Consider the following 26,390-nt stretch of genomic DNA (forward strand, 5'->3'; position numbering starts at 1 on the left):
GTCCCCGTGGTAATCGGAACACTCGGGGCAGTGACCCCCAATCTGGGAGAGTGGCTCCAGCAGATTCCTGGAACAACATGCGCTCTTCTGCACAGATCTCTGTGCAGAAGAGCGCAATACTGGGAACAGCTAAGATACTGCGCAGGACCCTCAAGCTCCCAGGCTCCCAGGCCTCTCCTCAGACTTAATGCAGTTTTTTTTTAAAACAAAATGCATATTGAACATGGCGATAAACGCTGTGACGTATTTAAATAACAGAATAAATGCTGATACATGAACAAAGAGCTCGTTCTTTCGTGTCGGTCAATATGAAGCTTTTATTTTCATAACTGACCGGAAGTGGAAGCCGTATGTCCGCGGCTCAGTGGACAATATGTCGCTCGCTTCTGTCGACCTCCAGCGGCGATCTAACGTCACTGTCGCTAATGGTTAGTCGCGGTTCGGGAAGTTGGAGACGGACATCCAGAGAGAAAGCTCACTCTCAGCAGCCATAACAACCGGGCGGTGTGTGTGAAAGGTCCGAGTCGTAGGCGCTAACGGCCGGGAGCTAACACCACTTCTTTCACCCGACAGTCAGATGGCCGTGCTGCTCTCTGAGCGTTAGCTGTCAGAATGGAGGTCGATAGCGGACTCGACGGGGACCTGAACGCCAATGTCAGGTGCCAGAGCACCGGCGACCCGAAGCTTGACAAGGCGGTGCAGCAGTGGTTAGCCTGGGACAGGGTGAGTCTGTGCCGCTGTGCCCGTTAGTCAGAAAGCAAATCCAGGAGCAGGAACGCTGCACCAGACTCCCTGACAAATCCGGCGTTTTAACATAACACCACATTTGGGCAGGGACGTGTCACAGAAACATGTTTGGGAGGTATATTTTATAGAATATTGTGGTCGTGTGGAAAAATCGGCACACAAACTGTTTCGTGAAGCAGCACGTCATATTATTAAATACTAACTTTGTACAGCTGGAGGCGGGAAGCTGGTGTCGCAGCAGCTCTAAATTATAACAAATGATAATTATAAACAAGCCGCTAGGTTGAAACTATGTGAGCCGAATGAGCAACTAGAATCAACCAGTTAAGAAAATCTATCAAGACATGCTTCCTAATTTAAATATTGCCCTAAATACTACAGAAAAATTTAAATGAGCTGTTTTAAAAGCGGAATTCTGACACAGCGGGCTTGTTGGAGGCGAGGCTCTCTCCAGGGTCAGAGGGTGTGTGATGGCCGCAGTGCGGAGCTGCAGGCAGGCAGGAGCACCGGGTCTGCTCGGGTCGTGATAGAGATTAGCTTTGTGTGTTACCGGGTGATTAACCGGCAGCGTGACTCAGCGTGACTGAGCAGATGAACTCAGAAGGGCCTTTCCGGTCAGTAAACGGATATCCATGTGTGAATATTGATCCCTTCCTCATCTTTAATTCACGAACCAGGTCACTGTCAGCTGCTGGATGATGCTCAGATCCACAGCACAACACATTTTATAACCTGATGCAGCTTCAGCATGTTTTATCGCCATGTTTTAGCACTCCACCTTCTCATCTAAAGGCCACTTCTGACCCCAAAATCCAGCATGATGGAATCAGTAGGTGAGCTCAGGTGGCTGAGCCCATCCTTTCCTTGCAGTCTGTGGTAGAGTCAGGCCCTTACTACACCCTGCAGACAGCTTTAATCTGCAGAGCTCTGTAATACATGTGTGATAAGGTTTCTGGATGAACACTGCAGAAGGCGCTGCTGTAACCTCGGCTCTGACCTCTGCTGTGTGTCTGCAGAGGTCCTTTAACTTGAACCTGTTTGGCCACGTGCGTTTCAGACCTTTCCTTCACCTCTTGATGGGAGATGGTGTGCTTCATCTGGTGCTCACTGCATCAAATACTGTGTGCTCTCCATTAATCAGATGTTTTTTTGTTTGGAAAACATAATGGGATTATTGAGAAATTGTGATCAGATTATTGAGCAAAATAATCCAGCTCTGTAGCTGTGGCTAATATAAGCACAGCTACACCAGTGGCACCATGACACGTCAGCTGGCCTGACTTCACCCTTCAGAAATCCTTTGGTCAGAAGACGGTTTAGATGGAAACTAACGAGCTAACTTTCCAGTCAGCTAGACCCTGCACATCCTGTTTTTCATGGACGTCTGGATGTTGAACTTTGTTGTAACACCTGGGTGAACAGCCACACATTTTTAACTCAGAGGTGCCTTAGAGTTTAGGAATGGGTAATGATGAATGAAAGGAGAGCTCCGGTCTGCAGAAGATGAAGGCAGAGTGAGGACTTCTCTAAAAGTGTTTTGAAACTGAAGTAACTCAAGCAGGAACCATGGAGACACCTCGTCTCTTCATCCTGTTGCAGAACAAAGAGGTGGTGCAACTTTGTGTAATAACTACAACCGTTTGACTGTGAGGAAGATTTGTCTGTGCTTGCTATCGCTAATGTTATGCTTCAGAAAGGCTGAAGGTTAATCCCACTCTCAGATGGACTACAGCACTTTATCAACTAGTGACCACATTATTTGAAACTTTGGCCATTTTTAATGTGAACATCTTCCATTTAAACTGGAGATATGCTGTATGACAGGAGACAATCAAAAAACATCCACTTTACACTAAACGAGTTTCAGTCAGACTGGACTGGATTTGAAAATACCCCCCCCCCCCCCCTCCCACATCGTCACCCTGCCACACAGCAGTGTGTTTTTTAAAGGTTGCGGCTGCCTTGAACTCCACTGTAAATGTCAGCAGCCTGGAAAAGATTCAGACCCGTCGTTTGGACTTCTATCTTTATCCTCTGTGCAGAGAAACATGAATGAAATCCATCCTTCTTGCTCTCTGGACATCAGCTGCTAATCAGTGGAAGTCCTGACTGCTCTGAGGTCTGCCAACCTGCATTTTATTCAGGACTTCATTTTCACTCACATTGACTCTAACGAAGTACAAGTCAGATATCCACAGACAGGAAGTGACCACCACAACACAAAGTGCAGTACACAGGCACCATTTTTTGATGTATTTGACACTTCTCATTACCCACCCGAGTGTAACCTCCTTTGAAAGGCTGCTACACCCGTCTGTGTGGAGTACGAGCCTGTGGACTGAAGTCTGTGCTCGGGGTCTGTGCACTGTGGTTTTATGTTACATGCTGCAGATTTATCTGTGCCAGCCTTAATGTCAGATTAATTATTTTATTGTTTTTATTTATTTATTTTATTTTTTTATTAAGACCTTTGCACAGTACTGTGTTGGTGTACAGGATAAATAATAAGGCGAGAGCGCGCGTCCCTGTGGGGAGCGATTTGTTTCAAGAATTCAGAGCTGTGAGATTGTAGCTCAGGTCGAACTGTTCTGAAGACCTGATTCAAATATGAGGCTGAATTGTGTTCAAGGCTAAAAAATATTCAACAAACAGTCGAGCATGAGAACCTCCTCCCTCCAAATGTTTAACCATCAGGCTTAACAAGGTCACTGAGACATGCTCTGTGTGCGCTGTAAGCAAACTGCACAGGGTCAACCACATGTTCAGTTTGTGATGTGAGCGGTCAAAACCATTTAGTTTTGGAGTAACTGGATTTAGGAAGTGGGGCATCCTTCCCTACAATGGCTGCATGCTGTGCCTATAAAGACTTATTAAAAATGTAATGATTTACCTACGAGTGTCAGCGAACTTGAGTCCGAGTGGAAGCCATCCACAGTGACCTGACTGCTGTTAAACTGAGGGAATTATCAGCTTTTTTATTCTCTAAATCAAATTTATATTTCTGTAAAGCTTTTAAAGTTTTGAGGTCCTCGGGAGCTGAATGCAGGTTGTTCGGGTAGATTTTAGACACGTCTCTGTAGAACAGGCACAGGAGCAAATTACATCAGCAACTTTGTCCAAATCAGCATGTTAGCACGGTCAGCGCTCCTGCAGACAGAACAGACTCTTCAGGCCAGACTGGGAACATCAGAGTCTGAATACTGGAAGGAGGGGCCGTAAACATCCAGCTGTTATGGAGCTCAGGACTCCTGAACCTGTGGACATTTACTGCCTTTGGTTACTCACCTGGCTCAGGGGCTATAATTTTATTCACTTATATTAATCCTACATTTTCATTTCAGTTTGTTTCCTGCCTGATTTTTATGCAGTTATGTTGTGAGAGGCGTGAGTGAGAAGGACATCTGGGGATATTGATGTCCTTGGCAGAGACACGAGTTGTGCAGCCGTGTCTGGGCTGATATGAAGGGTGTCTTCAGTGATAGTTTTCATAGAAAGAAGCTGTGACGCATAAAGCTGCCTTGTTCTCAGTCTGACTGTGTTTGTGTGAATAAAATGTTGATGAATCTGAAAACTCTGATTTATATTCAGTCCTGACTGATCGTGTGTGTGTGTGTGTGTGTGTGTGTGTGTGTGTGTGTGTGTGTGTGTGTGTGTGTGTGTAAGGTAACAGCCAATGTGCTGTAACTCAGCTGCGTCAGAAATGTTCATTTAAATGTTCAAACCACACCTGCAGCAGCTCGGGTCCAAACATCCGGCGTGCATCAGGCATCAAAGCTGCTGTAGGTGTTCACCTTTACTCCTGCCCAGGTAAATCCTGGGTAGGAGTAAAGGTGTGAAGGGTTTCCTCTCCTGTGCTGCAGAACCAGCGGACCCGGGCTCAGGTGGACTCTCTGGTGGCGGGGGGTTGTCTCGATGATCTGAGGTCAAGACTGTGCAGCAGGATGAGCTTCGGTACGGCCGGACTCAGAGCGCCAATGGGAGCGGGATTCAACCGGATCAACGATCTCACCGTCATCCAGTCCACACAGGTGAGAGAGACGCCGGGAACATCACCCGCCCAGGTAGACCGATGTCTGACCCGGGCTGTTTCCTCTGCAGGGGTTATGCTCGTACCTGTGCAGGTATTTTGCAGACTTCAGCAGCAGAGGAGTGGTGGTTGGCTTTGACACCAGAGGACAGGAAGAGAGCGGCTGCAGCAGTGAGAGGTAACATTTATTAAAATATTTTATTACATTTTTAGACATTTTCTAACATTTTGATATTTCTGGCAATCTCTCAGACTTCAAAATAATGTCCTAAATTTTTTTTAGGCGTTACTTCAACACTCGTCATAATAAATGTTTTACGTTTTTTATTTTTATTTATTTATTTTTTTTACATTTTCTTTGGATATTTTCTGACATCTTTGCCTGGTTTTTGACATTTTTCAGACTTAAAAAAATTGTATTAATTATGTTTAATTAAGTTTTTTGATGTTTTTCTAGACAAAACTCAAGATAAATTAGAATAAGAATAACCTAATTGATCCAGTGGATCAGTAAACACAGCTCATCTGCTGTTGGTATGAGAATTGAAAAGCCCGATGGCTGTGGGTGTGAAGGATTTTCTCTGTCTCTCCCTTTTACTGTTATTGCTCCTTTGTTCCATGTGTTCTGAAGTGGTGCTCAGGAGAGAGAAACATGGCTGAAGTTTCCTGAAATTATGAAGAGGGCCTCTGGGTGTTTAGTCTGTATCCTAGTAACAGGTTCATGGAGAACACGGAGCTTCGGCTGCTGCGTTGGCTGGAGTGCACACAAGTGTTGTTATGACTGAATTCTCTTGGTACATAATATGGTTGCATACCAACTGCCAGTAATTCAGTATCAGGACAACACATCCTCTCCCTGACAGTGACGTGTGCAGGACTACATCATCTCTGGTTCACAAACCTTCTTTCTTGCCACTGGCTTCAGCATCTCTGTGTGAGGTGAATCCAGGTAGATCCACATTAGAGTCCGAGCTGTTTTAATTCAACCATGTTTCAGTAAAACACATGAGAGTGCACTCACTGGATACTTCTTCACCAATATCTCCAGCTCATCACTTTTGTTGGGCAGAGAGTTCATGTTTCCCATGATGCCTGCTGACAGAAAGAACTTCTCTCTCCACTTCCAAGGCTTCACCTTTGCACCAGCACCCATGAAAATGCCTCTCAGCTGGAACAGGGTGGCATCTTCCACATTTGCTTCATTTCAAGGAAAAAACTCTTCTCCCCACAGAAGGATCCATCAGTACAAATAAAATCAATAAAAATATAACAAAACTAAAGTTTGAGGAAAGATCAGAGCTTTGACTGACTTTGCTGCTACCAGTTCAAGCACATGTTTTAGAACATATCTGAGTATATGAATTATTTTCACGCTTTTATTCTGCAGTCAGCGGGAACCTTTGCAAAGTGTGTGTGTGTGTGTGTGTGTGTGCTTCAGGCTGGCGAAGCTGACAGCTGCTGTGATGCTCAGCAGAGACGTCCCCGTGCATCTTTTCTCCACATTCGTCCCCACACCGTATGTGGTAAGGAAACTCTAAGGCATCACTTCCTGCTGGCAGCTGATGTCGCCTCTGTCGGCAGCATAAACTGGGTGCTCAGTGTGACTGCCACTAATGTTCACTGCATTATTTTTGTTTTCTTTGGTTTAATTAGTTGCCTGATCTCATTTTTGATTGAATACCTGCCTGATCTGCCCCACCTCTCTGACATCATCTTTATTTTTTCACTTCCCAAAAATCTGGAAAATGTATCTCTTTGTGAATGCGAGTGTTAGCACAGGGTGACGTCACAGTCACAGGTAAACTCTGATGCTTTTAATCTGTGACGACATCCAAACTGTTTGAATACAACTTCAGACTCTGGAGTTTATATTCAGGATGCGTTCACAGACACAAAGCCAGTGAGTGCTGCAGAGCTCCCACACACTTTCACTGGGATCCTGTTAAAAACATGCTCGAAGGCAAATGAGCAGAACTGTTCCCAAAGCCTGTGACAGACTCACAGCTGACGGCCGCATTCACGGCGGTCTCTGACTCGGTTACAGAGCACAGCTGAGCTATAATGGTAGATAATATATACATTAAGAACTGAATAATTGAATCCCATAAATGACTACAAACTACATGATAAATCATTTCCTTTCGTTGATGTGAATTCAAGTTGAGGTCACACTGAGCGCGCTCTGTTCTCATTTTCCAGCCTTACGCTGTGAAGAAGCTGGGAGCTGCAGCTGGAGTGATGATCACAGCGTCACATAATCCTAAAGAAGACAACGGATACAAGGTCAGTGAGGAACGGCCGAGACGCTGGAAGCTTCAGCAGGAAACACGTTTGGTAGCCAAGATGGCGACCGTGTTCCAGACTCAGCTTTCTGAGCGTTATGCGTTCTTGGTGCGGCTGTACCGGGCCGTGATCACACCTGTGCCCTTAGAGTAAAAGTGTGGAAGCTGTGTCGGCTCTTTGTCAGCGTGTCTGTCGTTCTCGGCGCTGCAACTCAAGTTTTTAAATGTTTTTGTTTGTGATTTTAACAAAACCTGCTGAACAGTCCTCAGTTATTGCTCCAGACCTCTGTACAGGAAATGTATCTGTTTAGTTTATTCGTCCATACAGATTCAGGTCGTGTGTAAAAGACTGTAAAAAATATTTTTAAGCCTGCAGCAGACTATTATTTTCATCATCCAAGAATCTGCTGCCTATGTTCTTGGTTTGGATTGTGCCCTGTGTTTCTCAGGGTTCTCAGGGTTCTGCTACGGTTCAGGATGTGAACCTCTGGATCAGCTGGTGTATCCTCACAGATGCAAATCAGACTGGAATAAGAAAAACTCTGAGACATCTCCAGGAACTATCACAAACTCCTGGAGCTCGTGCAGGGGGTGGAGGGCATTTACAGCCAGCCTCGTTTGTTTGTTTGTGTTTTGTTTTTGATGTTTGTGATATTTTCTTTCATCGGTTGTGATTATCATGAGCTGTGAGTTCTGGAAGCAGTGAAGTTTAAGCCAAGAGTGTGTGAGAGCTGGTTTTTGAAAAGGAGGGAGAAATGTTCCAGACAGGAAAACTGACTTTGACTTAATGGATTGATCAGAATATTCTGGTACTGTGACAGTTTAACACCAGCTGTTTACCTGTCTCCCTCTGCAGGTGTACTGGTGTAACGGCGCCCAGATTGCCTCACCTCACGACAAAGAGATCCTGCGATGTATAGAGGAGGAGCTGGAGCCCTGGAGCGCCTCATGCTGGGATGTAAAGCTGGTGGATCGCAGCTGCCTGAGGACTGACCCCCTGACCCAGATCAACAGCTGCTACATGGATGAACTCGCCTCCCTCTGCTGCCACAGGTAATCCCACTGCATGTACACTACCATATGGTTAGGGTTGGGGGGGGGGTTAACCGCCATGTTGTCACTATCTGTGACGTAGCCTGATCTAATATCTGATGTCTCACTTTTAAATGCATAAATTCATGCTGTGATCACCTGTAACAGTAACGATGCGTTTTGGTGCTGCAGCACTTTTTTAATCATCTAGCAAACTTCTGCCTGTGGTAGGAGGGGAATAATCCTGCGATGGTGCTCTGCCAAACTTGTCCAAAAGGATGTGAACATGTAAGGACATCAGAATATGGCGTCCTTTGACCTTTAAAATGACCACGAGCATGAACAGTAAAACATCCAGACACATTTGGTTTCTTCAAACTGACAAATTTATTAATGATTCAGCACATGAAATAACAATGAACTCTTGAGAAAATGAACAAATATTAACATTAAAGACTTGCATACTTATTGAATAACAAAATGCAGACGTAAACATGTACAGACTTTATTGGCTGTGTGCTTATAAAAAGGAATTAGGCTTCATTTCTTCCCTTCAGCCTCCTTTCTCTCCTCTGCCCAGCTGATGATAATCTTGCAGCATTACTTCTACCTGCCTTCTTCGAACCTTTTCGCGCACACCTTTTTACCACGCCCACTGGTGGTGACAGGTGGCACTACACATAAACCCAAAGGAAACACTAGAAAAGATTAAATATAAAATGTGGCAGTTACAAAGATTCCACAAATTTGCCCCACATTGCTGTGTGGTGTCTCTCAGGGATCTGAACAGCAGGTGCCCGCTGAAGTTCGTCCACTCGTCCTTCCACGGCGTTGGTCACGTCTTCGTCCAGCAGGCCTTCCGGGTGTTCGGCTTCTCTCCGCCTATCCCCGTCCCAGAGCAGAAAGACCCCGACCCCAACTTCTCCTCCGTCCGCTGCCCCAACCCTGAGGAGGGGGAGTCTGTCCTGGTGGGTCAGATTCCCGTGATGTTTGCTCGTCAACAACTGAATTCTTGAGTTTGTTAATCAGATGTTTTATTTTTCAGGAACTTTCTCTTCTGCTGGCAGAGCGGGAAAATGCTCGCGTCGTCCTGGCGACGGATCCTGATGCTGACCGACTGGCTGTAGCAGAGAAGTCTGACGAGTGCGTTTGCTCAAAGGCACTTCAGAGCTTAGAGCTATATGTGATTGCTTACCTGTGTTTCAGGTGTAACTTACCTGTATGTGCTCTATCGCAGGTGTGGCTGGAAGGTGTTCACAGGTAACGAGCTGGCGGCCCTGCTGGGTTGGTGGATGTTCTTTATGTGGAAGGAGAACCATCCCGATCCAGCAGAAACTCAGAATGTTTACATGTTGGCGACCACAGTATCCTCAAAGATCCTGCAGGCATTCGCTCGCATCGAAGGGTTCCACTTCGAGGTCAGACGCTCAGGTGTAATGAACACGCCAATCTGTGGAATTAAGACGATGATGATGATGATGACGATGACGGTCTTTCTGTGCTCCACAGGAAACTCTACCGGGCTTTAAATGGATCGGGAACAGAATCCACGAGCTCTCCAAAACAGGAAACAGAGTCATCTTTTCCTTCGAGGAGTCGATCGGTAACAAAGTTGTTATTTAATTATGCATTTGAAGGTTTATTTGAAGTAAACCGGTCAGATGTCCTTCGTCTCTTCAGGTTTCCTCTGCGGGGACGTGGTCCTGGATAAGGACGGCGTGAGCTCAGCGGTGGTCATGGCTGAAATGGCTGCTTACCTCCACAACAAGAACCTGAGTCTGAACCAACAGCTGCACAACATCTACCAAACGTAAGACCCTCAGGGCGTTTATTTAACATCATCCACCAAATGCCAGGATTACAAAGTGTACCACAAGTTATTACTCAAAAGTAAATTTCATGGAAACAAATTCTGGCATTTATGAAGCTGAGCTGTTATTTCTTTTTTTTAGGCTCAGGCGTGCTGAGCTCAGTTTCAGTAAAAGCCCCCCCAGGGCATGAAGTTTACTGATGTGCTTCAATAAATCAAAAAAAAAAATTTGTCCTGTATTTTTATTGTCATAAGGCCTTATGTACGGTTTGGCCACATAACATGGCGTGAAGCCTCACTATCACAACACTGAGACAAAGTGCAAACTTGTGAAATTATCATTAATTGATTTTCTACCAAATTTGAATCCCCTGCCTGTTATGAAGTCCAGACATTTCAGAAACAGTGTAACCAAAGTCCTGAGATGTGCAGTGAACGTCAACATTGTGCTGAAACGCTGGAGTCAGACGCTCCAGACAAAAACATATCTCACCAGCAGAGGGCAGCAAACGCTCGAGAGCATGAACGCCTGACGCTGCTGCTGCATCAGGGGCGCTGACGAGCTTTCTTTGACAACCCCCACCCCCCCAAAACAAAACATTTCTTGCAGTCAAAACCTTTTAGAAAATCAAAAAATCAGTCCCATGTATTTATTTTATTTAATTTTAAAATGGAAACAAAGACTTCACATAACTGCAACTTTCATTTTCTGGCTCTACGGAGAGCTTGCATACAAAAGATGGAGGTGGCTCAGGGGGTAGAGCAGGGCCTCTACTAATCAGAAGGTTGGTGGTTTGATTCCTGGCTGCTCCAGTCTGCATGCCAAAGTATCGTTGGGCAGGATACTGAACCCCGTGTTGCTCAGGATCGGAGTGCGAATGTAGATTTAGAAGTGTTGGGTGAGTGAGGCGTGTTGCATGAAGTGCTTTGAGTGCTCAGGTGGAAAAGTGGAAGGACGTTTTGGTAAAAGGACACAGAACTCTGTCTGCACATTAGAACATGAAACGTTACAGGCTGGTTTTGTAAAATGGGGTAGTTGGCTCTTTAATTTACATATAAGAGAAGGAAAAAATGTGGATTTAGGAAGTAAAAACAAAAAAATGCAAGAATTGAAACTTTGTAAAAATTTAAACACATTTTATTTATTAAACAAAACACTGTTTTTTATTTGGTTTTATTTATTGGGGTGTGTGTGTGTGTGTGTGTGTGTGTGTGTGTGTGAGATAGAGACATGAAAGTGTCGTGTCTGCTGCTGGCTGAGATAATAAGAATAATGATATGGAAGAGCGTGATGACCTTATTCTGACAGTCGTCTCTGTCTCCAGGTACGGTCATCACGTGTCGAAAACCTCCTACGTCATCTGTAATGACCCTCCCACCATCCAGAGGATCTTTGGTCGCATCAGAAACTTTGACGGTAGCGGTTCGTACCCGAAGACGTGCGGCGGCGTCCAGATCGTTCACGTCAGAGATGTTACCACAGGATACGACAGCAGCCAGCCGGACCTCAGATCCGTAAGAGCAGCAAACTGTTAAAACACTCTTTGTTCTTCCTGAAGTTCCTCATGAGGAAGATTCCCTGAAAATCACTGAGTCCCGAAAAACATTCCAAAACGTCCTTTAGACTTTTATCCAATTCAGTTCAGGTGTGTTCAGGTGCATTCTCCTGTGCAGGTTCTTCCCGTGTCGAGGAGCAGTCACATGATCACCTTCACGCTGCAGAACGGCGTCGTGGCCACGCTGAGGACGAGCGGCACTGAACCGAAAATCAAGTACTACACCGAGTTCTGTGCCACACCGGGGCAAAGGTCAGCTCGTTATGTCACTTCATCATAATGTTTTCATGTATGTATGACATCGTGCTGGATGGGCGTGGCCTCGGTGACATCATCACCCTCTCTGTGCTGCAGCGAGGTGTCCACCCTGGAGGAGGAGCTCAGGAAGGTCACAGATGCCCTGGTGGATGAGTTCCTGGAACCTGAGAAGAACAACCTGATTCGCCGCCTGGTCTAGCCCCGCCCACTCATACCCTCTTCCTGTTGATGACATCACATCCTGTCATGGGAATCAGAGCAGCAGCTGCCTCACTCTGTGGTGTCCGTGAACTTTAGATGGTCAACAGAAGTGCTGTTAGTTCCAGTCAGCAGAGAGCATGATGGGTAAATTGACCAAAGAGCGAGTATTCAGATTCTTTCGTGTGATTGGCTGTCGGGACTGCGGCTGCAGTAACAGGTGACTGTAAAATCTCATTGCAGTCTGACCTTATATGGAAGCTCGTTAATGACAAATCTGAACAGTGTTTATGTACGAAAAACATTTCATCTTAAATTTTATTTTCAGGAAATTAATTTCATGTTCTGATTATTAATAAATAATAATAATAATAATAATCTGACCAAAAAACTAAATGAAACGGGCCAAAAAAGCAAACCTCTGAGTTCAGGAGCAGTGCAGTCTGGGAGTTGAAGTTGGCACTGAATAGTCTGGTTGTCCTTTCAGAGTTGCCTTCAGCCCACCATACTTTCTGATGCACAAAACATTTCAATCAAATGAAAATGCATAAAAAAAAACAGCTGTTAGGACAATCAAATTATTTAATTTATTTTTATGTAAAAATGCCAAATATTTTTTGTAGCCTTTTAAATGTATTTTTTCCTCTGTGACTGTAAAATGTATCTGCAGGCTGAACATTTTCTGGTTATTTTTATCCAGCTTCTGAGTTTTTATGTTTAAAAATAGATTAATAGACTATAAATCAGTTGTTGCTGATATTTATTTTTAATGATCACGAGCGTTTGGTGTGAAACCGAACAGACCGAGCATGTTTTCTTTCTCTTTTGTTGTGTTGTGGTATTCGGCTGAATGTTGGCTGGAGGTAATTTATTTTTTTACTCGAGGAGATTAAAGATGTTTATGTGAGCGGAGGAGGAGGAGCTGCTGTTTATGCTCCACGCAGAAGCTCTTATTTTGTTAAACTGTTGACGCCAGCGTGACGCCTCATTTCTGTTTCCACTGTCACAGCTTCAGTCATGCTGAAAATGAAATAAAATAATGCTCCTAATGTGGTTCTCTGATTACCTTCATGTTGTTTTTCCCTCATCATTAAGAGATCAAATCTTGCATAAGCTCGCTGATCACTTTATTAGGCACATTTGCTGGGAATGGGTTGGAGCCAGTGTTAATTTCGTTGACAAAATACTTTCGTCATCGTTATCGACGAACCTTTTTTTCATGACGATAACTAAATAAAAACTACCTAAAATGATAAAAACGATGACGAAATTAACTGACACTTTCGTCAACGAATGAAAACGAGACAAAAATGCTTGGCAGGGACGAAATCCAATCAGAACTGATTTAATTTTGTGACAGGGCGGGACAAGTTAGGAAAACATCCAATCAAACAGCTGGGTCAGTGATGGCTTTTTAAGTAGAGGTTTAATTACAGCCACCTTGAAGGCCTGTGGTACATAACCACCTAATAAAAACAGATTGATCATTTTTAAGATAGAAGCATCAATAATTGGAAAGACATCCAATCAAATGCACAGTTGCGCAAATTTGCTCTAAACTCGGGAAGGACAATCTAGCCTGTGATTGGTCGTTCCTTCCGATAGAACTAAGTTATGTAACCAATGTCAGCAGGGAGAAAGAGAAGAGCCGATTATGGACACATTTGTCCTTTGACGTTGTGACAAACAAAACGATGTGTAAACCATGTGGGGCGACTATCTCGGGTAAAAACACGACAAATCTTAAAGGACATCTACAAACCAGTCACCCAGATCTCCATGCAATGGTCAGCATTTTGTTGACTGCATCCATGATGAGACCCTCCCGTTCCACCACTTTTCAATTCAGTTTTATTTTTATAGCACCAATTCTCAACATCAGTCACCTCAAGGTGCTTTCGTTTGTCTGAATAGAATCATTAACGCCGGTATAATCAGCTGACTTTTTCTCGGGTAAAAATAAAGTAACTTGAACTTAAGGGAAGCATGTATAATATAAATAGAACTGGTCCTAGCACAGAACCCTGTGGAACTCCATAATTAACCTTAGTGTGTGAAGAAGACTCCCCATTTACATGAACAAACTGGAGTCTGTTAGATAAATATGATTCAAACCACTGCAGTGCAGTACCTTTAATACCTATAGTATGCTCTAATCTCTGTAATAAAATGTTATGGTCAACAGTATCAAAAGCTGCACTGAGGTCCAACAGGACAAGCACAGAGATGAGTCCACTGTCAGAGGCTCTAAGAAGATCATTGGTAACCTTCACTAATGCTGTTTCTGTACTGTGATGAATTCTGAAACCTGACTGAAACTCTTCAAATAAACCGTTCCTCTGCAGATGATCAGTTAGCTGTTTTACAACTACTCTTTCAAGAGTCTTTGAGAGAAAAAGAAAGGTTGGAGATTGGCCTATAATTAGCTAAGACAGCTGGGTCACTGATGGCTTTTTAAGTAGAGGTTTAATAACAGCCACCTTGAAGGTCTGTGGTACATAGCCAACTAATAAAGACTGATTGATCATTTTTAAGATTGAAGCATCAATAATTGGAAAGACTTCTTTGAACAGTCTAGTAGGAATGGGATCTAACAAACATGTTGCTGGTTTGGAGGAAGTAACTATTGAAGTTAACTCTGAAAGATCAACTGGAGCAAAAGAGTCTAAACAAATACCAGCAGTGCTGAAAGCAGCCGAACATGAAGAATAATCTTTGAGATGGTTATGAATAATTTTTTCTCTAATGTCTAAAATTTTATTTGTAAAGAAATCCATGAAGTCACTACTAGTTAACGTGAAAGGAATACTCGGCTCTACAGAGCTCTGACTCTTTGTCAGCCTGGCTACAGTGCTGAAAACAAACCTGGGGTTGTTCTTATTTTCTTTAATTAATGATGAATAGTAAGATGTCCTAGCTTTATGGAGGGCTTTTTTATAGAGCAACAAACTCTTTTTCCAGGCTAAATGATACGAATATGATACGAATACCTTTATTAGTCCCACAATGGGGAAATTACAGTTAACAGAACACCCATCCAAGAAATACAAACACAGAGGCAAACACAAACAGGGGGACAGGTGTCTGAGGTCGTGCAGCCGTTTAACCGGTGCTACCTTTAGCAGGAAAACAGAAAGAGATACACTGGGATAGGTAGGTTAAAAAAAACTCATCTGGTACTGTGTTCATTATGAACACCTTACGAGGTTCCAAAAAAACACCTCAGCAAAGCAGCAGCACATTTAAAGCCTGGAGAGCACTAGGGTGGGTAGGGGAGGGGCTGCCAGCGGAGACGAGCAGGATGCTGTGATGGACACACAGCTTCCAGACCAGCAGTTCATGATGATGTTCATGATAAGATGGTACAGTCAGCCTTGGTTGCCAGGATACCAGTTCATACAGGTCACAGGGCAGGGCGGGGCGGGGGGGGGGGGGGGGGGGGGGGGGGGTGAAGAGCATCTGTTTACAAACATCTCCAGGAGACGATTTAGACAGACAGCATCCAAGGCCGCCTGGGAGCCAAACTCCAAATACTGCAATTGTTTTGGTTCAGGCCGTCATAACTATTTACTGACAGACCTTAAAGTTTTCTGTAGAACAGAGACTCCAACACTCCTCCAGATGTAATCCACTTCGATTCAGCTCCACTGAGTCTGATTGAGTTCGTACTGTTTCTGCATCCCTCATAGGCAGCCTTACTAGGGCCTGAACAGCTGCCCAGAAACCAGGTATCCCCAGGTCCAATTCAGGAAAAATTCTGGTATCAATATAAATGCCACGTCCACACAGTGCAGCCAGGAACGTTATCTTCCATCCCCACGGGAATCCATAACATAACCAGCTGGGTGTGTAGCCGGGCCAGAGGAAAGAGGGTTCCCCTTCTCCCAATCTCCTCGTGATGAGAATTTGATCATCAATAGTGTTGAGAGACCAGCTGACCAGATCCATAATTTAACTTCCAGTTCGGGATGTGTAAAGGGACGCTCTAAGCAGCAAAGCAGCAAAAAGCAGGGGTAGATAGGAAGGCTGGGGAGAAGAGAAAAATGTGTCTGTCTCCATCGAGAGCAGGAAAAAAAAAAATAAAGCATCTTCTAATTTAGTGACACCATTCCCTCTCCAGCTTACGGGTTATCTGCTTTAGATCATTATAGACTTCAATAATATATCTATACAGAGGATTTGGAGAGTACCTAGTTCAAGGATCCTGGAGATCACCATCACTGTTCCTGGGATGACAACACCAGCAGTTTTGGGTAAGGTACAACAGGACCTTCAAGGTATCTGCACCAAGTCTCCAGCATGTTGGTGTGTTATGAAAGAAGCACAAATATTGTTGGCACAGAGCTGCCAATTTTGGAACATCACTGCATGTAGAGGGACAAGCAAATCCACAGTCTCTAAACAACTTGGACATCATTTGTTCAAGCTTCTCTCATCAGGCAAGTACTTCAGTGTTATCAACACACAAACAGACAAACTCATGATGGACATTACATGGTCATTTTTCTTTACTTGAGTAGTTTTTGCCATAATATGGATTACTGAAATAGTGCTATTCACTGTACACCAACTCTACCTCTTCCCAACACAACTGATGGTCGTACACACATAAAGAGGGCAAGAAATTTAAGAAATGAACTCTTGACAAGGAACAGCTGCTAACTGAAAGCCATTAAAGGAGCCACTCTCCCAGTTTGCGGGTCACTGGCCCAAGTGTTTCGATTACCACGTGGACCATGGTTACCTTCACCTTCCACATCCTCTCTAGCTCTTCTCTCATGCCTTTGTATTTATCGAGCTTCTTGTGTTCCTCATTCTTGATGTTACTATTGCTTGGTATTGCTACATCTATCACAACGGCTTTCTTCCGCCGCTTGTCCACCACTACTATGTCTGGTTTGTTAGCCATCACCAGTTTGTCCGTCTGTATCTGGAAATCCAACCAGATCTTAGCTCAGTCATTCTCAACAACCCCTGGGGCTGTATCCCATTTTAACTTCCAGGCCATACTCGGTACAAACGTTCCTGCATACTATGTCAGCCACTTGGTATGCCCTGTTGTTATGTGGTGGATTGTCTTAAGGCATAGGCAACATATGTGGCTGCATATGGCCCCCTGGCCATCAGGGCCCCCCCAAGCTCAACCACACTTGTCAAGAAAATTTTTTGTTTGTTTGTTTTTTGTTGTGTTTTTTTTGTTTGTTTGTTTGTTTGTTTTTACAAATACTTGTCCTAAAAGAAAGAAGAGACTACTCCAGCTGTCCAGATTTGTACAATTGTAACACAAATTTAATGAGTAGGCTATACTCATTAAAAGACAAAGGTGTGTTTCCATGAGCAATTACAATGCTTTTTTTTTTGTAACCAACTCCAAACGTACTTAGCTGTGGCTTGGTATGGTATTCATCATGTCACTATATGTCTCTGAAAAAATAACCTGACAGCCTGTGTAACTGTCTGGAGTGGTGGAGACAGTCAGCTGTTCCTGTATCGCTGATCAGCTGTTCTGTGGAAGGTAAATCACTGATCTGGATATCAGAGTGTTCAGATCACTGAAACAGAAACACTGGACTGGCTGAAGGCTGTGATCGAGGAGACACGCAGCTGTCATCCTGCTAACTGCTACGTGTTTACATGAAGGCAGGCATTGTTTAAGCTTTGTGTAGGCTGTATGCTGTAGTGTCACACTATAAATGAAGTAATTTTAAAAAATAAGAGGCTGTACATTAAAGGAAAACATAAGGAAAAATACGGTAATAGGATGTGCAACTGGGTAGTATAATTTTGGGGAAAAAGAACAAATTTACAGAATAAAATCATTTGAAATAATGTACAGACTGATGTAGTGACAACCGACAATCTGAGCTCATGTTCCAACTAATAAAGCCGCCTGTTACAGCACAAAGTAACCGAATTTTGTCATTAACTCTGGCTCTGACTTTGGGTAACCGGAAGTATAAAACCGTACAGCGGAAGTAGCCGTCTGTCATGGCAGCCTACGTATGCTCTTCCAGAAACATGTTATAGGCCTGGAGAAACAACAACTTAAAAACAGTTTCAGTACAAGGATGGGATTTATTTCTTTTACCTACACTCTAACCAGTTGATTTGAAGAGAATAACGTCACCCTCCTACATATAAACATATCTTATTTGTGTTTGATTTCATTGACATGGTTTAGTTTCTCCTGAATGTCTCTATCCTGTGATGTATCCTGGACATGATCTGCTGCAGGTTTGTGCCATAGATTTTAATTTGGAGGGGCTACTAGAACTCAAACTACAAATTGAAATTTGAATGTTGCTGGTACTAAAAATCATGTGTCTATGTGAGAGATTCTATATATTCAAGTGCCAATATCTGTAATGTTTCAAATTTGGTTTAGTTTCTCCTGAATGTCTCTATCCTGTGGAACATCCTGGACCTGATCTGCTGCAGGTTCATGCCGTAGATGATGGGGTTGAGGAGGGGCGGGACCACCAGGAACTGTGCAGCCAGCACATTCTGCAGTGCCTTCATTGTGCCACCACCACCGTAACGAGAGTACATGACATCAAACACCACTGAGGTGGTGAAGACTAGCAGTGTGATGAGGTGTGGCAGGCACGTCTGCATGAGCTTCTTGCGGTCTGCACAAGATCGGATAGCAGCTCGGACCAGATGGGCATAAGAAACCATGATGAGTAAAGTCTCCAAAATGAGCGAAAACGTAAGTATGAAACCGTAGATATTGTTAAGGGTCGAGTCAGAGCACGAGAGCTTCACCACCTCCCAGTTAGTGCAGAAGATCTTGGGGATGTGGCGGCCACAGAGTGGCAGCCTGGCAGTCAGGATAGTGCCCACAGCCGTCTCAAGAAGTGAGAAGCACCAGGTGAGCAGCAGAAGCTGTGCCACCTTCTGTGCTGTCATTAGCACCCGGTACTGCAGTGGCTTGCAGATGGCGATGTAGCGATCATACGCCATGACGGTGAGACCAGTGAACTCAGAAAAAATGTAACTATAAGTGACAAACATCTGGCCCAAACATGCACTGTACGTGATGACATGAGAGTTGGTCAGAAGGTCATGAAGCAGCTTTGGGTAGAAACTCGATGCCCCGCAGATGCCATTAAAACAAAGGCTGCACAGGAAGATGTAGATCGGCTCATGGAGCATTTTATCCAGGCTGATGGTGATGATGAGGGTCAGATTTACAGACACGGTGATAAGGTACGACATCAGAGCGACGGCAAAGTAGATCTGACGGTTTGTCAGTGAATCGTTCAGACCCTGAAGCACAAACACAATCTCTGAGTTATTCTCCATCCTGTAAAAAGCTGCTAAAGAATCATTAACTCTTCATCATGTCTATATTCAGCAAAACAATGATTACCTAACGAGAGCAACAATCTGACAACAGATTCTGTCTATAGGGAAGTAAAACAGACAAAAGGCAGCAAATCTTACAGTGAAGAACAGGAATTTGTATTTGTTTCACTTCAGAAAGACTAAAAAAGTTCACACAATGAACAGCAATGAGTTGTAGATACTTTTCATACTTAAAGATACTTAAAGAGGTTCTTTACGTTTTCTGACTTCAGCTTCATTAAAATCTGTGTTGGACACTTCAAAAAGCTCTCAGAGGAAAAATAGATGTGCAGACAAAGTGTAAACATGAACTCAAGTGCCACCTTACCATCAGACACACAGAAACATGAAGGACAAAAGGGCCTAACCTCAGTTTGTCATGGTTTGCTTTTCTAATGAAAAAAAAATCATTCCAGGTGAGCTAACACAAACATATAATTTTAACATCTCCACACAAACATCTATAATTACTGATTTAAAAGAAAAAGAGTTGATTTTAATCCTATGAGTGACTTAGTTGAAAATTACTCTGTAATTAAACTATCAGGTGGTGAAAGAGGGATTCAGCTCAGAACTCTAAACTCTGTGCGCAGCATTAATGCCTTTAACACTCAAAATAAAGCTTCAATAGTTAAAAATAAAAGAGTAAACAGATGAGCATCTTTAAATGTCAGAAACCCGCAGAGTGAGAAACACTTTACATCCCTACATTAAAGCTGTACACAAGCGACTCATTAGAAAAACAGCAGAAACCCTCTGAGACTGTCAGACTGTTCTGACTGAAGTTAAAGCAGAACCAGATCCATCATCACTGCTGTCAGAATCTGTTTCATCATCAAACATCAATCAGTCAGAGCACCAAAATCAAATCAGTTTCAAAAGTGAGAAAAACTACTTCAGTTCATCAGCAGAGTGATTCCTCATCAACACGAACCTCAAGTGTACTTTGAGACAAGCGTCACAAGTAACATCAACAAGACAAATGAACATACACAGAGTCAAATGAAAGCAGCAGTCATCCTGTAAGAGACAACAGCACATGACAGGAAACATCAGCTTCAGAGGGAAGTGTGAAGGTGTTTCTGATCCACACAGGCAGCAGCTCTTATACACCTGAGGAACAGATGGACAGGTGGAGAGAGATGTCTGCTGACATCACAGAGCAAGCTGAGGCCACGCCCCCTCACAAACATGTCAGACAATAGAAAAAAACAAAACAAAAAACCATACTGTCAACAGTTGGAAGACCAACTGTGCAGTCAGGGCCCTGTAGCTTTCATTTTGTATTTTCATCTATTCTGTATATTACAGCTTATTTCTACACATATCAGGAAGTAAGAGTATGTACTGAAAGTACTCTTAAACATGAATGATACTTGCGATGTGTAATTGTGGACAAAACTGGGCTGGAAGAAAGTACAGAGGCACTAATCATGGCACCACAGGAACTAGCTCTAATCATAAGATTGATACAATACAAAAATCAACTATCTAAGTAAGTCTCACAATCTTATACTTAGCCAAAAAAGTATTTTTGATCTTGTTTTGAAAGTGATATACTAAACCAGAGCTGCATGTGTAAAATTATTAATCTTGTTTTGTCTAAAAACTAGATATTTACTCTTGATTATAGTCTGAATCTTTCCAAAGTAAGTCAAATATACCCCTTTTCCACCGTCGGGGTTCCAGTGCTGGTGCCCGTGCTGTTCCCAAAAGAACCGGCGAAAAGCTTAACGGGCCCGCGTTTCCACCATATTTCTGTGAACTGCTCCTTTACGTATGAGTGTGGGCGGGTCCTCGTCTGGACACGGAAGCCGAAGCGCACAAACGTGGGAGAACACGCTCCCCTTTCTTGTGCTGCAAATACATTTTAGGGTCCAAACCAAACTACTGCAGCATCTGTGTGCAGCACAGAGGGAAACACAGACAGCGATTAGAGCAAGACGACAAGTACGCACTTTGTGTCCTTTTATCTGTGATATGAACTGATACAAAGCAGCGAGTTCAGCCTTAGAGCCCAACCTAATTCACAGCCGTGAAAATCGCTTCACTTTTCTCATGTAATACACATGTAATATGGTAGAAAACTTGATGTTGAGATGGCAGAGTCACGCCCTTCTGCCGCTTTCGTCATGCGTTCTTGGTTCCAGACCAGCTAGCTTGTGAGGCCCTAGTTGAACCTGTTTTTTGGCCGAGCACCGAGTGCGTTCGTGGTGGAAAACCCACATAACGGTTAAAATACTGGCCACTGACACCGGATCATCGTCGGTGGAAAAGCGGCCATAAACTCCCAGTGCAGTAAGATAATTACACTTGGTAAGATTTCTTGAAATAAGACAAAATAAACACTAGATATTTTGTCTTATTTCAAGAAAGGTGGAAGTCCAGGAGTCATAATGGGATACACCCCGACTCGTGGTTGAGAATGACCAAGACAGGATCCTGTGGGACTTCCAGATACAGACAGAATGACATCCGAGATCTTTGCCCAGAACAACACAGTCCTAGTAACAGCTAAGATACTGCACAGGACTCTCAAGCTCCCAGGCCTCCGGTAGAAGACCTGAGCTATGAGCTCCAGTGCGAGCTGGTGGCTACCACCTGATGAAGCCAGCAGAACTGCATCATCCATAAAAAGCACATATGCTCCTGAACCTAACAAAATGGAAACCTTCTGCCAATTGGCTACACCTAGAAAGTCTGTCATTAAAAATTTTGAACATAAGCTGTTCCTCCTCTAACACCTGATTCAACTCATCACCTGGTGTTGATCAGTTGGGCTAAGGCCATCAGATGCTCCCCCTTAAACCACCTCCCCAGTCTTGGCTCCAGGTTTGGGCCCTGATAACTCTTACCGGCTGACTGTGATGAAGAAATATAGTGTAACCCATGTGATCTGAGGAAGGCTGTCATTCGCCACTCCACCAACAGGTGGAGTGATAAGCCTAAGCGTCTGCTCTGTCACTTCCTGTCCATGCTGATGGCTGTGTAGCACATGTGGAGTAAGCCGGAGAAACGGGCACTAGTGTTGGTGAGATGAAGCTTCATGAAGCATTGAAGCTTTCCATTCAATCAGTGAACCCATGGGTCGAAGCTTCACGGTGCTTCATTTACTCTAATACGCCATCAAGTGGACAGTCAACGTAAAACACGCAGACTGATTACAATCACACCAAGGCTTTGGCTGACAGTGATGAGGGTCAGGCTAAAAATTTGCAAACACCTCAGAAAGTATATAGCCGCACTCCTGCACAGGGCACAGATAAAGCTGTGGTAATAATTTATTACTATGCGCACACCTTATTAGGAGAGATCAGCTGAAGATGTTCCCAGACAGGGAAAATCTCCTCTTAGTTGGTTACATCACCAAAACAAGATCAGCTCAAATACATTGCAAGCCAATAGTCCCCAATACCACAAACTGTGAGGGGGGATCCATAGCGTTTCCCTGCCCCTTATATTTTGAATCGCACACTGAACCCGCGAATCGTTTCCCAAATCAGTCACATGGTACGGCCGGCTTGTGAGGCTTTGAACATCACCGACACAAGCCTCGATATGCACTTCACAAAAGTCTCCCTCAGTTACTCGATACACACTTCGAAGCCTCGACACAGAACGACACATCACTAACGGGCACTTATACATCTTCAAACTTCATGAAAGCAGCTACTTTAACTCAGTGGTCAAGTTTTTCCCCCCTGGATTGGTTTCACCTGTAGAACCTGGCAAGCCAGTAGGAGAAATGTGTTTGTTTTTCTTCTGTCCCTGGAACTATGACATTCTGATATATTTTGGAACTTTTGCAACGACTTAATCAAAGACACAAAACAGACACTAAGATTTAAAACGGGAACTGTGTCTGTTTTTTGTACATATTTCTTTTTCTTGTGTGTGTTAAATACATTCCTTTTCCACTATATGAGATATTTTGTCATAATTCACCCACAGGCTCCTAAACAGAAGTCCCCACTAAAGTGATCCAAAGGTTACTGATGAGGTTACACCAAGTTATCAGGACAACAACAGAAGAAAGTGAGCAGAAACGCAGACTTGGCCACTGCTCAGCCCAAAAGTTAACCCAAGTATACACCACAAATAAAGAACACAGAGAAAAACAAGTGTTGTGAACATTAACTATGTTAATAATGACAACACAATTCAAAGACACAGTGCCCAGGAGGAAGCATTAACGCAAGCCATGGAAAGCTTTAAAGCACTAACAGCACTAGTCCCAACCCCTGAGCAGAAGGGCACACAGCTTAACATGTCTAAAAGGATGAAAACATGAAAAGAAAGGCACCAAGGTAGAACATCTGCCCAAAATGTGTTGCCTTAGCTGATCTGAATTGTAACCACTGCTTTGCATTAGGAGAGCAGGGCCATCGGGCTTTAGGGTGTATGAAAAAGCACAAGTTGTCAGGAAACTGGAGGCAGTCAGGACAGTGGGACCACCCCTGACCGATAACTATCAAAGGTCTCACATCAAGGAAAAATGTCCCACTTCAAGAAAAAGTCCAAAGCAAAATCAAGTAACAGGTAACTCCAGTTTGTGTGATGATACGTCATGATCCTGTGCCAGTGGCCCAGGGTTGAGTTCTTTAGGTAAAGTTCTGTTTTTTGTTGGCTTGGCAAGATCGGGCTGAATGAGAACGGGAGCTGAGGCAAAACGATTCTTAAGGATCTCAAAGGCTTCTTGGGCATCAGCATTCCACTGAAATGGAATTTTAGGAGAGGTCAGACTGGTTAAAGGTAAGACAATCTTGCTGAAATCCCAAATAAAGCGACAGTAAAAGTTTGCAAAGCCTAGAAACCATTGCAGTTGTTTCCTGTTGGGTGGTACTGGCCAGTTGACAACTGCCTGAACCTTAGCGGGATCTGCTTTCATCTGTCCATTTTCCACAATGAAACCAAGAAAAGAAACTCCACATGAAACTCACATTTCTCTCCTTTAACCAACAGCTTGTTCTCCAGCATGCGTTGGAAAACCTGGCGGACATGGACTTCATGCTCCTGCAAAGACTTAGAAAAGATGAGAATGTCATCCAGGTAAACAAACACAAACAGATTAAAGAAATCCCAGAGGACATCATTCACCAAGGCTTGAAATACTGCGGGTGCATTGGTTAATCCGAACGGCATGACCAGATACTCATAATGTCCCAAATGTGTGTTCAAAGCAGTTTTCCACTCATCTCTGTCCCTGATCCTGACAAGATGATATGCGTTGCGGAGATCCAGCTTGGAAAACACTGTAGCTCCTTGCAGAAGTTCAAAAGCGAATGACAATAAAGGCAGTGGATATTTGTTTTTGATTGTGATCTTGTTTAACCCTTGGAAGTTGATCCAAGGTCGTAATGTCTTATCTTTTTCCTCTACAAAGAAAAGGCCAGCCCCTAAGGGGGATGAAGATGGCCTGATTATACCTTCTGCAAGGGAATCAGATATATTTCTCCATTGCTTCATGTTCAGGTTTAGATAGACTATACAAATGGCTTGAAGGAAACTGAGCATCTGGCTGCAAGTCAATAGCACAATCATAAGGCCGATGAGGGGGCAGAGAAAGAGCCAGATCCTTACTGAACACTGCTACCAGGTCATGATACACTGCTGGAACAGAAGTCAGATCAGGTGACTCAGATGAGGGTTTCAGAGGTGGTTTCAATTGAGGAATAGCAGCCTTTAAACAATACCGGTGGCACCAAAGATTCCACCCAGATATACAATTATGAATCCAATCAATGTGAGGGTTATATACGCTGAGTCAAGGGTGTCCAAGGACTATGGGTGTATGTGGTGATTCAAACAGGTAGAGTACAATGTGTTCAGAATGATTACCAGAGAGAGTGAGTGAGATGGGTTGAGTCTTGAAGGTTGTATCTGGAAGCTGGGTTCCAGTTAAAGTAGTGACTTTGAGTGATTCCATTCATTTTTCCAAAGGGAGACTTAAATGCTTGTCCAGGGAATAATCAATGAAACTTTGTTCAGCTCCAGAATCAATCAACGCTTGGACTTGATGTGATGTGTTTTGACTGTTTATTTTTTGCAGAAACCATCAATCTGGGTAGGAAATTATTGTCTATGACCTGGCCCACCCAATAGCCAGTTTCGATAGCCGGGGATCGGTCCGCCAGGGCCTCCGCCCTCGGCCACCGCCCGACACACACTGCACCCGACCCCTACGACACCTCCTGCAGGTGGTGGGCCTGCAGGAGGGCGGGCCCATGTAACCTCTTCGGGCTGCGCCCGGCCAAGCACCACGGGCTAATGCCTGGCCACCAGACGCTCTCCCTCGAGCTCCCTCCCCAGGCCTGGCTCCAGGGTGGGGCCCCGGTAACCCTATCCCGGGCAGGGTAAACTGTTCCCTTGTTTTTTCGCTCATAAGGGTCTTCTGAACCGCTCTTTGTCTGGACCCTCACCCAGGACCAGTTTGCCATGGGAGACCCTACCAGGGGGACAAGCCCCCAGACAACATAGCTCCTGGGATCACTGGGACACACAAACCCCTCCACCACGATAAGGTGGCGATTCACGGAGTGGCGGATTCACGGCGATTCCTACCCTCACCTATGGTCACGAGCTTTGGGTAGTGACCGAAAGAACAAGATCGCGAATACAAGCGGCAGAAATGAGTTTCCTTCGAAGGGTGGCTGGCCTCTCCCTTAGAGATAAGGTGAGGAGTGCGGCCATCCAGGAGGGGCTCAGAGTAGAGCCGCTGCTCCTCCACATCGAAAGGAGCCAGTTGAGGTGGCTCGGGCATCTGATTAGGATGCCTCCTGGCTGCCTCCTGGGTGAGGTGTTCCGGGCATGTCCCGTCGGGAAGAGGCCCCGTGGTAGACCCAGGACACGCTGGAGAGATTATGTATCTCGGCTGGCCTGGGAACGCCTTGGGGTCCCTCCGGATGAGCTGGAGGAGGTGGCTGGGGAGAGGGAAGCCTGGGCCTCTCTGCTTAGGCTTCTGCCCCCGCGACCCGGCCCCGGATAAGCGGAAGAAAATGGATGGATGGATGGATGGATGGACCTGGCCCACCAGTATCCCCAACATAACTGGCGGGCCCGATCTTTTGGCAGTTTTTGACAAGATTTCACATAGTTCACTTTCACGCCACAATAGAAGCACTCACCCTCTGCCA

At 44.3% G+C, this 26,390-nt stretch overlaps 2 protein-coding genes across 2 annotated transcripts; one reads left to right on the plus strand and one right to left on the minus strand.

Annotated features, from left to right (window-relative positions):
* Window positions 1–341: 341 nt before the first annotated feature.
* pgm2l1 (phosphoglucomutase 2-like 1) lies at window positions 342–12,959 on the plus strand. Its single transcript, XM_030745165.1, has 14 exons — window positions 342–723; window positions 4,608–4,775; window positions 4,846–4,952; window positions 6,213–6,297; window positions 6,974–7,057; window positions 7,913–8,109; window positions 8,867–9,056; window positions 9,134–9,231; window positions 9,326–9,506; window positions 9,598–9,691; window positions 9,769–9,898; window positions 11,224–11,413; window positions 11,573–11,706; window positions 11,809–12,959. Exons 1-14 carry the CDS (start codon window positions 613–615, stop codon window positions 11,909–11,911), a joined length of 1,872 nt encoding a protein of 623 aa, XP_030601025.1. The 5' UTR covers window positions 342–612; the 3' UTR covers window positions 11,912–12,959.
* Window positions 12,960–18,291: 5,332 nt separating this feature from the next.
* Window positions 18,292–19,215, minus strand: LOC115790129 (olfactory receptor-like protein DTMT). Its single transcript, XM_030743800.1, has one exon. It carries the CDS (start codon window positions 19,213–19,215, stop codon window positions 18,292–18,294), a length of 924 nt encoding a protein of 307 aa, XP_030599660.1.
* Between the last annotated feature and the right edge of the window lie 7,175 nt (window positions 19,216–26,390).

The sequence above is a fragment of the Archocentrus centrarchus genome, chromosome 13 (assembly GCF_007364275.1).
Source record: "Archocentrus centrarchus isolate MPI-CPG fArcCen1 chromosome 13, fArcCen1, whole genome shotgun sequence".
Classification (NCBI taxonomy): Eukaryota; Metazoa; Chordata; class Actinopteri; order Cichliformes; family Cichlidae; genus Archocentrus; species Archocentrus centrarchus.

Excerpts from the sequence above, each read along its gene's own strand:
- LOC115790129 (XM_030743800.1), bottom strand. The coding sequence starts at position 19,215 with ATGGAGAATAACTCAGAGATTGTGTTTGTGCTTCAGGGTCTGAACGAT.
- pgm2l1 (XM_030745165.1), top strand. The coding sequence starts at position 613 with ATGGAGGTCGATAGCGGACTCGACGGGGACCTGAACGCCAATGTCAGG. Across the intron at positions 4,953-6,212 it reads AGCGGCTGCAGCAGTGAGAG|GCTGGCGAAGCTGACAGCTG; the intron begins GTAACATTTATT and ends TGTGTGCTTCAG. Across the intron at positions 9,232-9,325 it reads GTAGCAGAGAAGTCTGACGA|GTGTGGCTGGAAGGTGTTCA; the intron begins GTGCGTTTGCTC and ends GCTCTATCGCAG.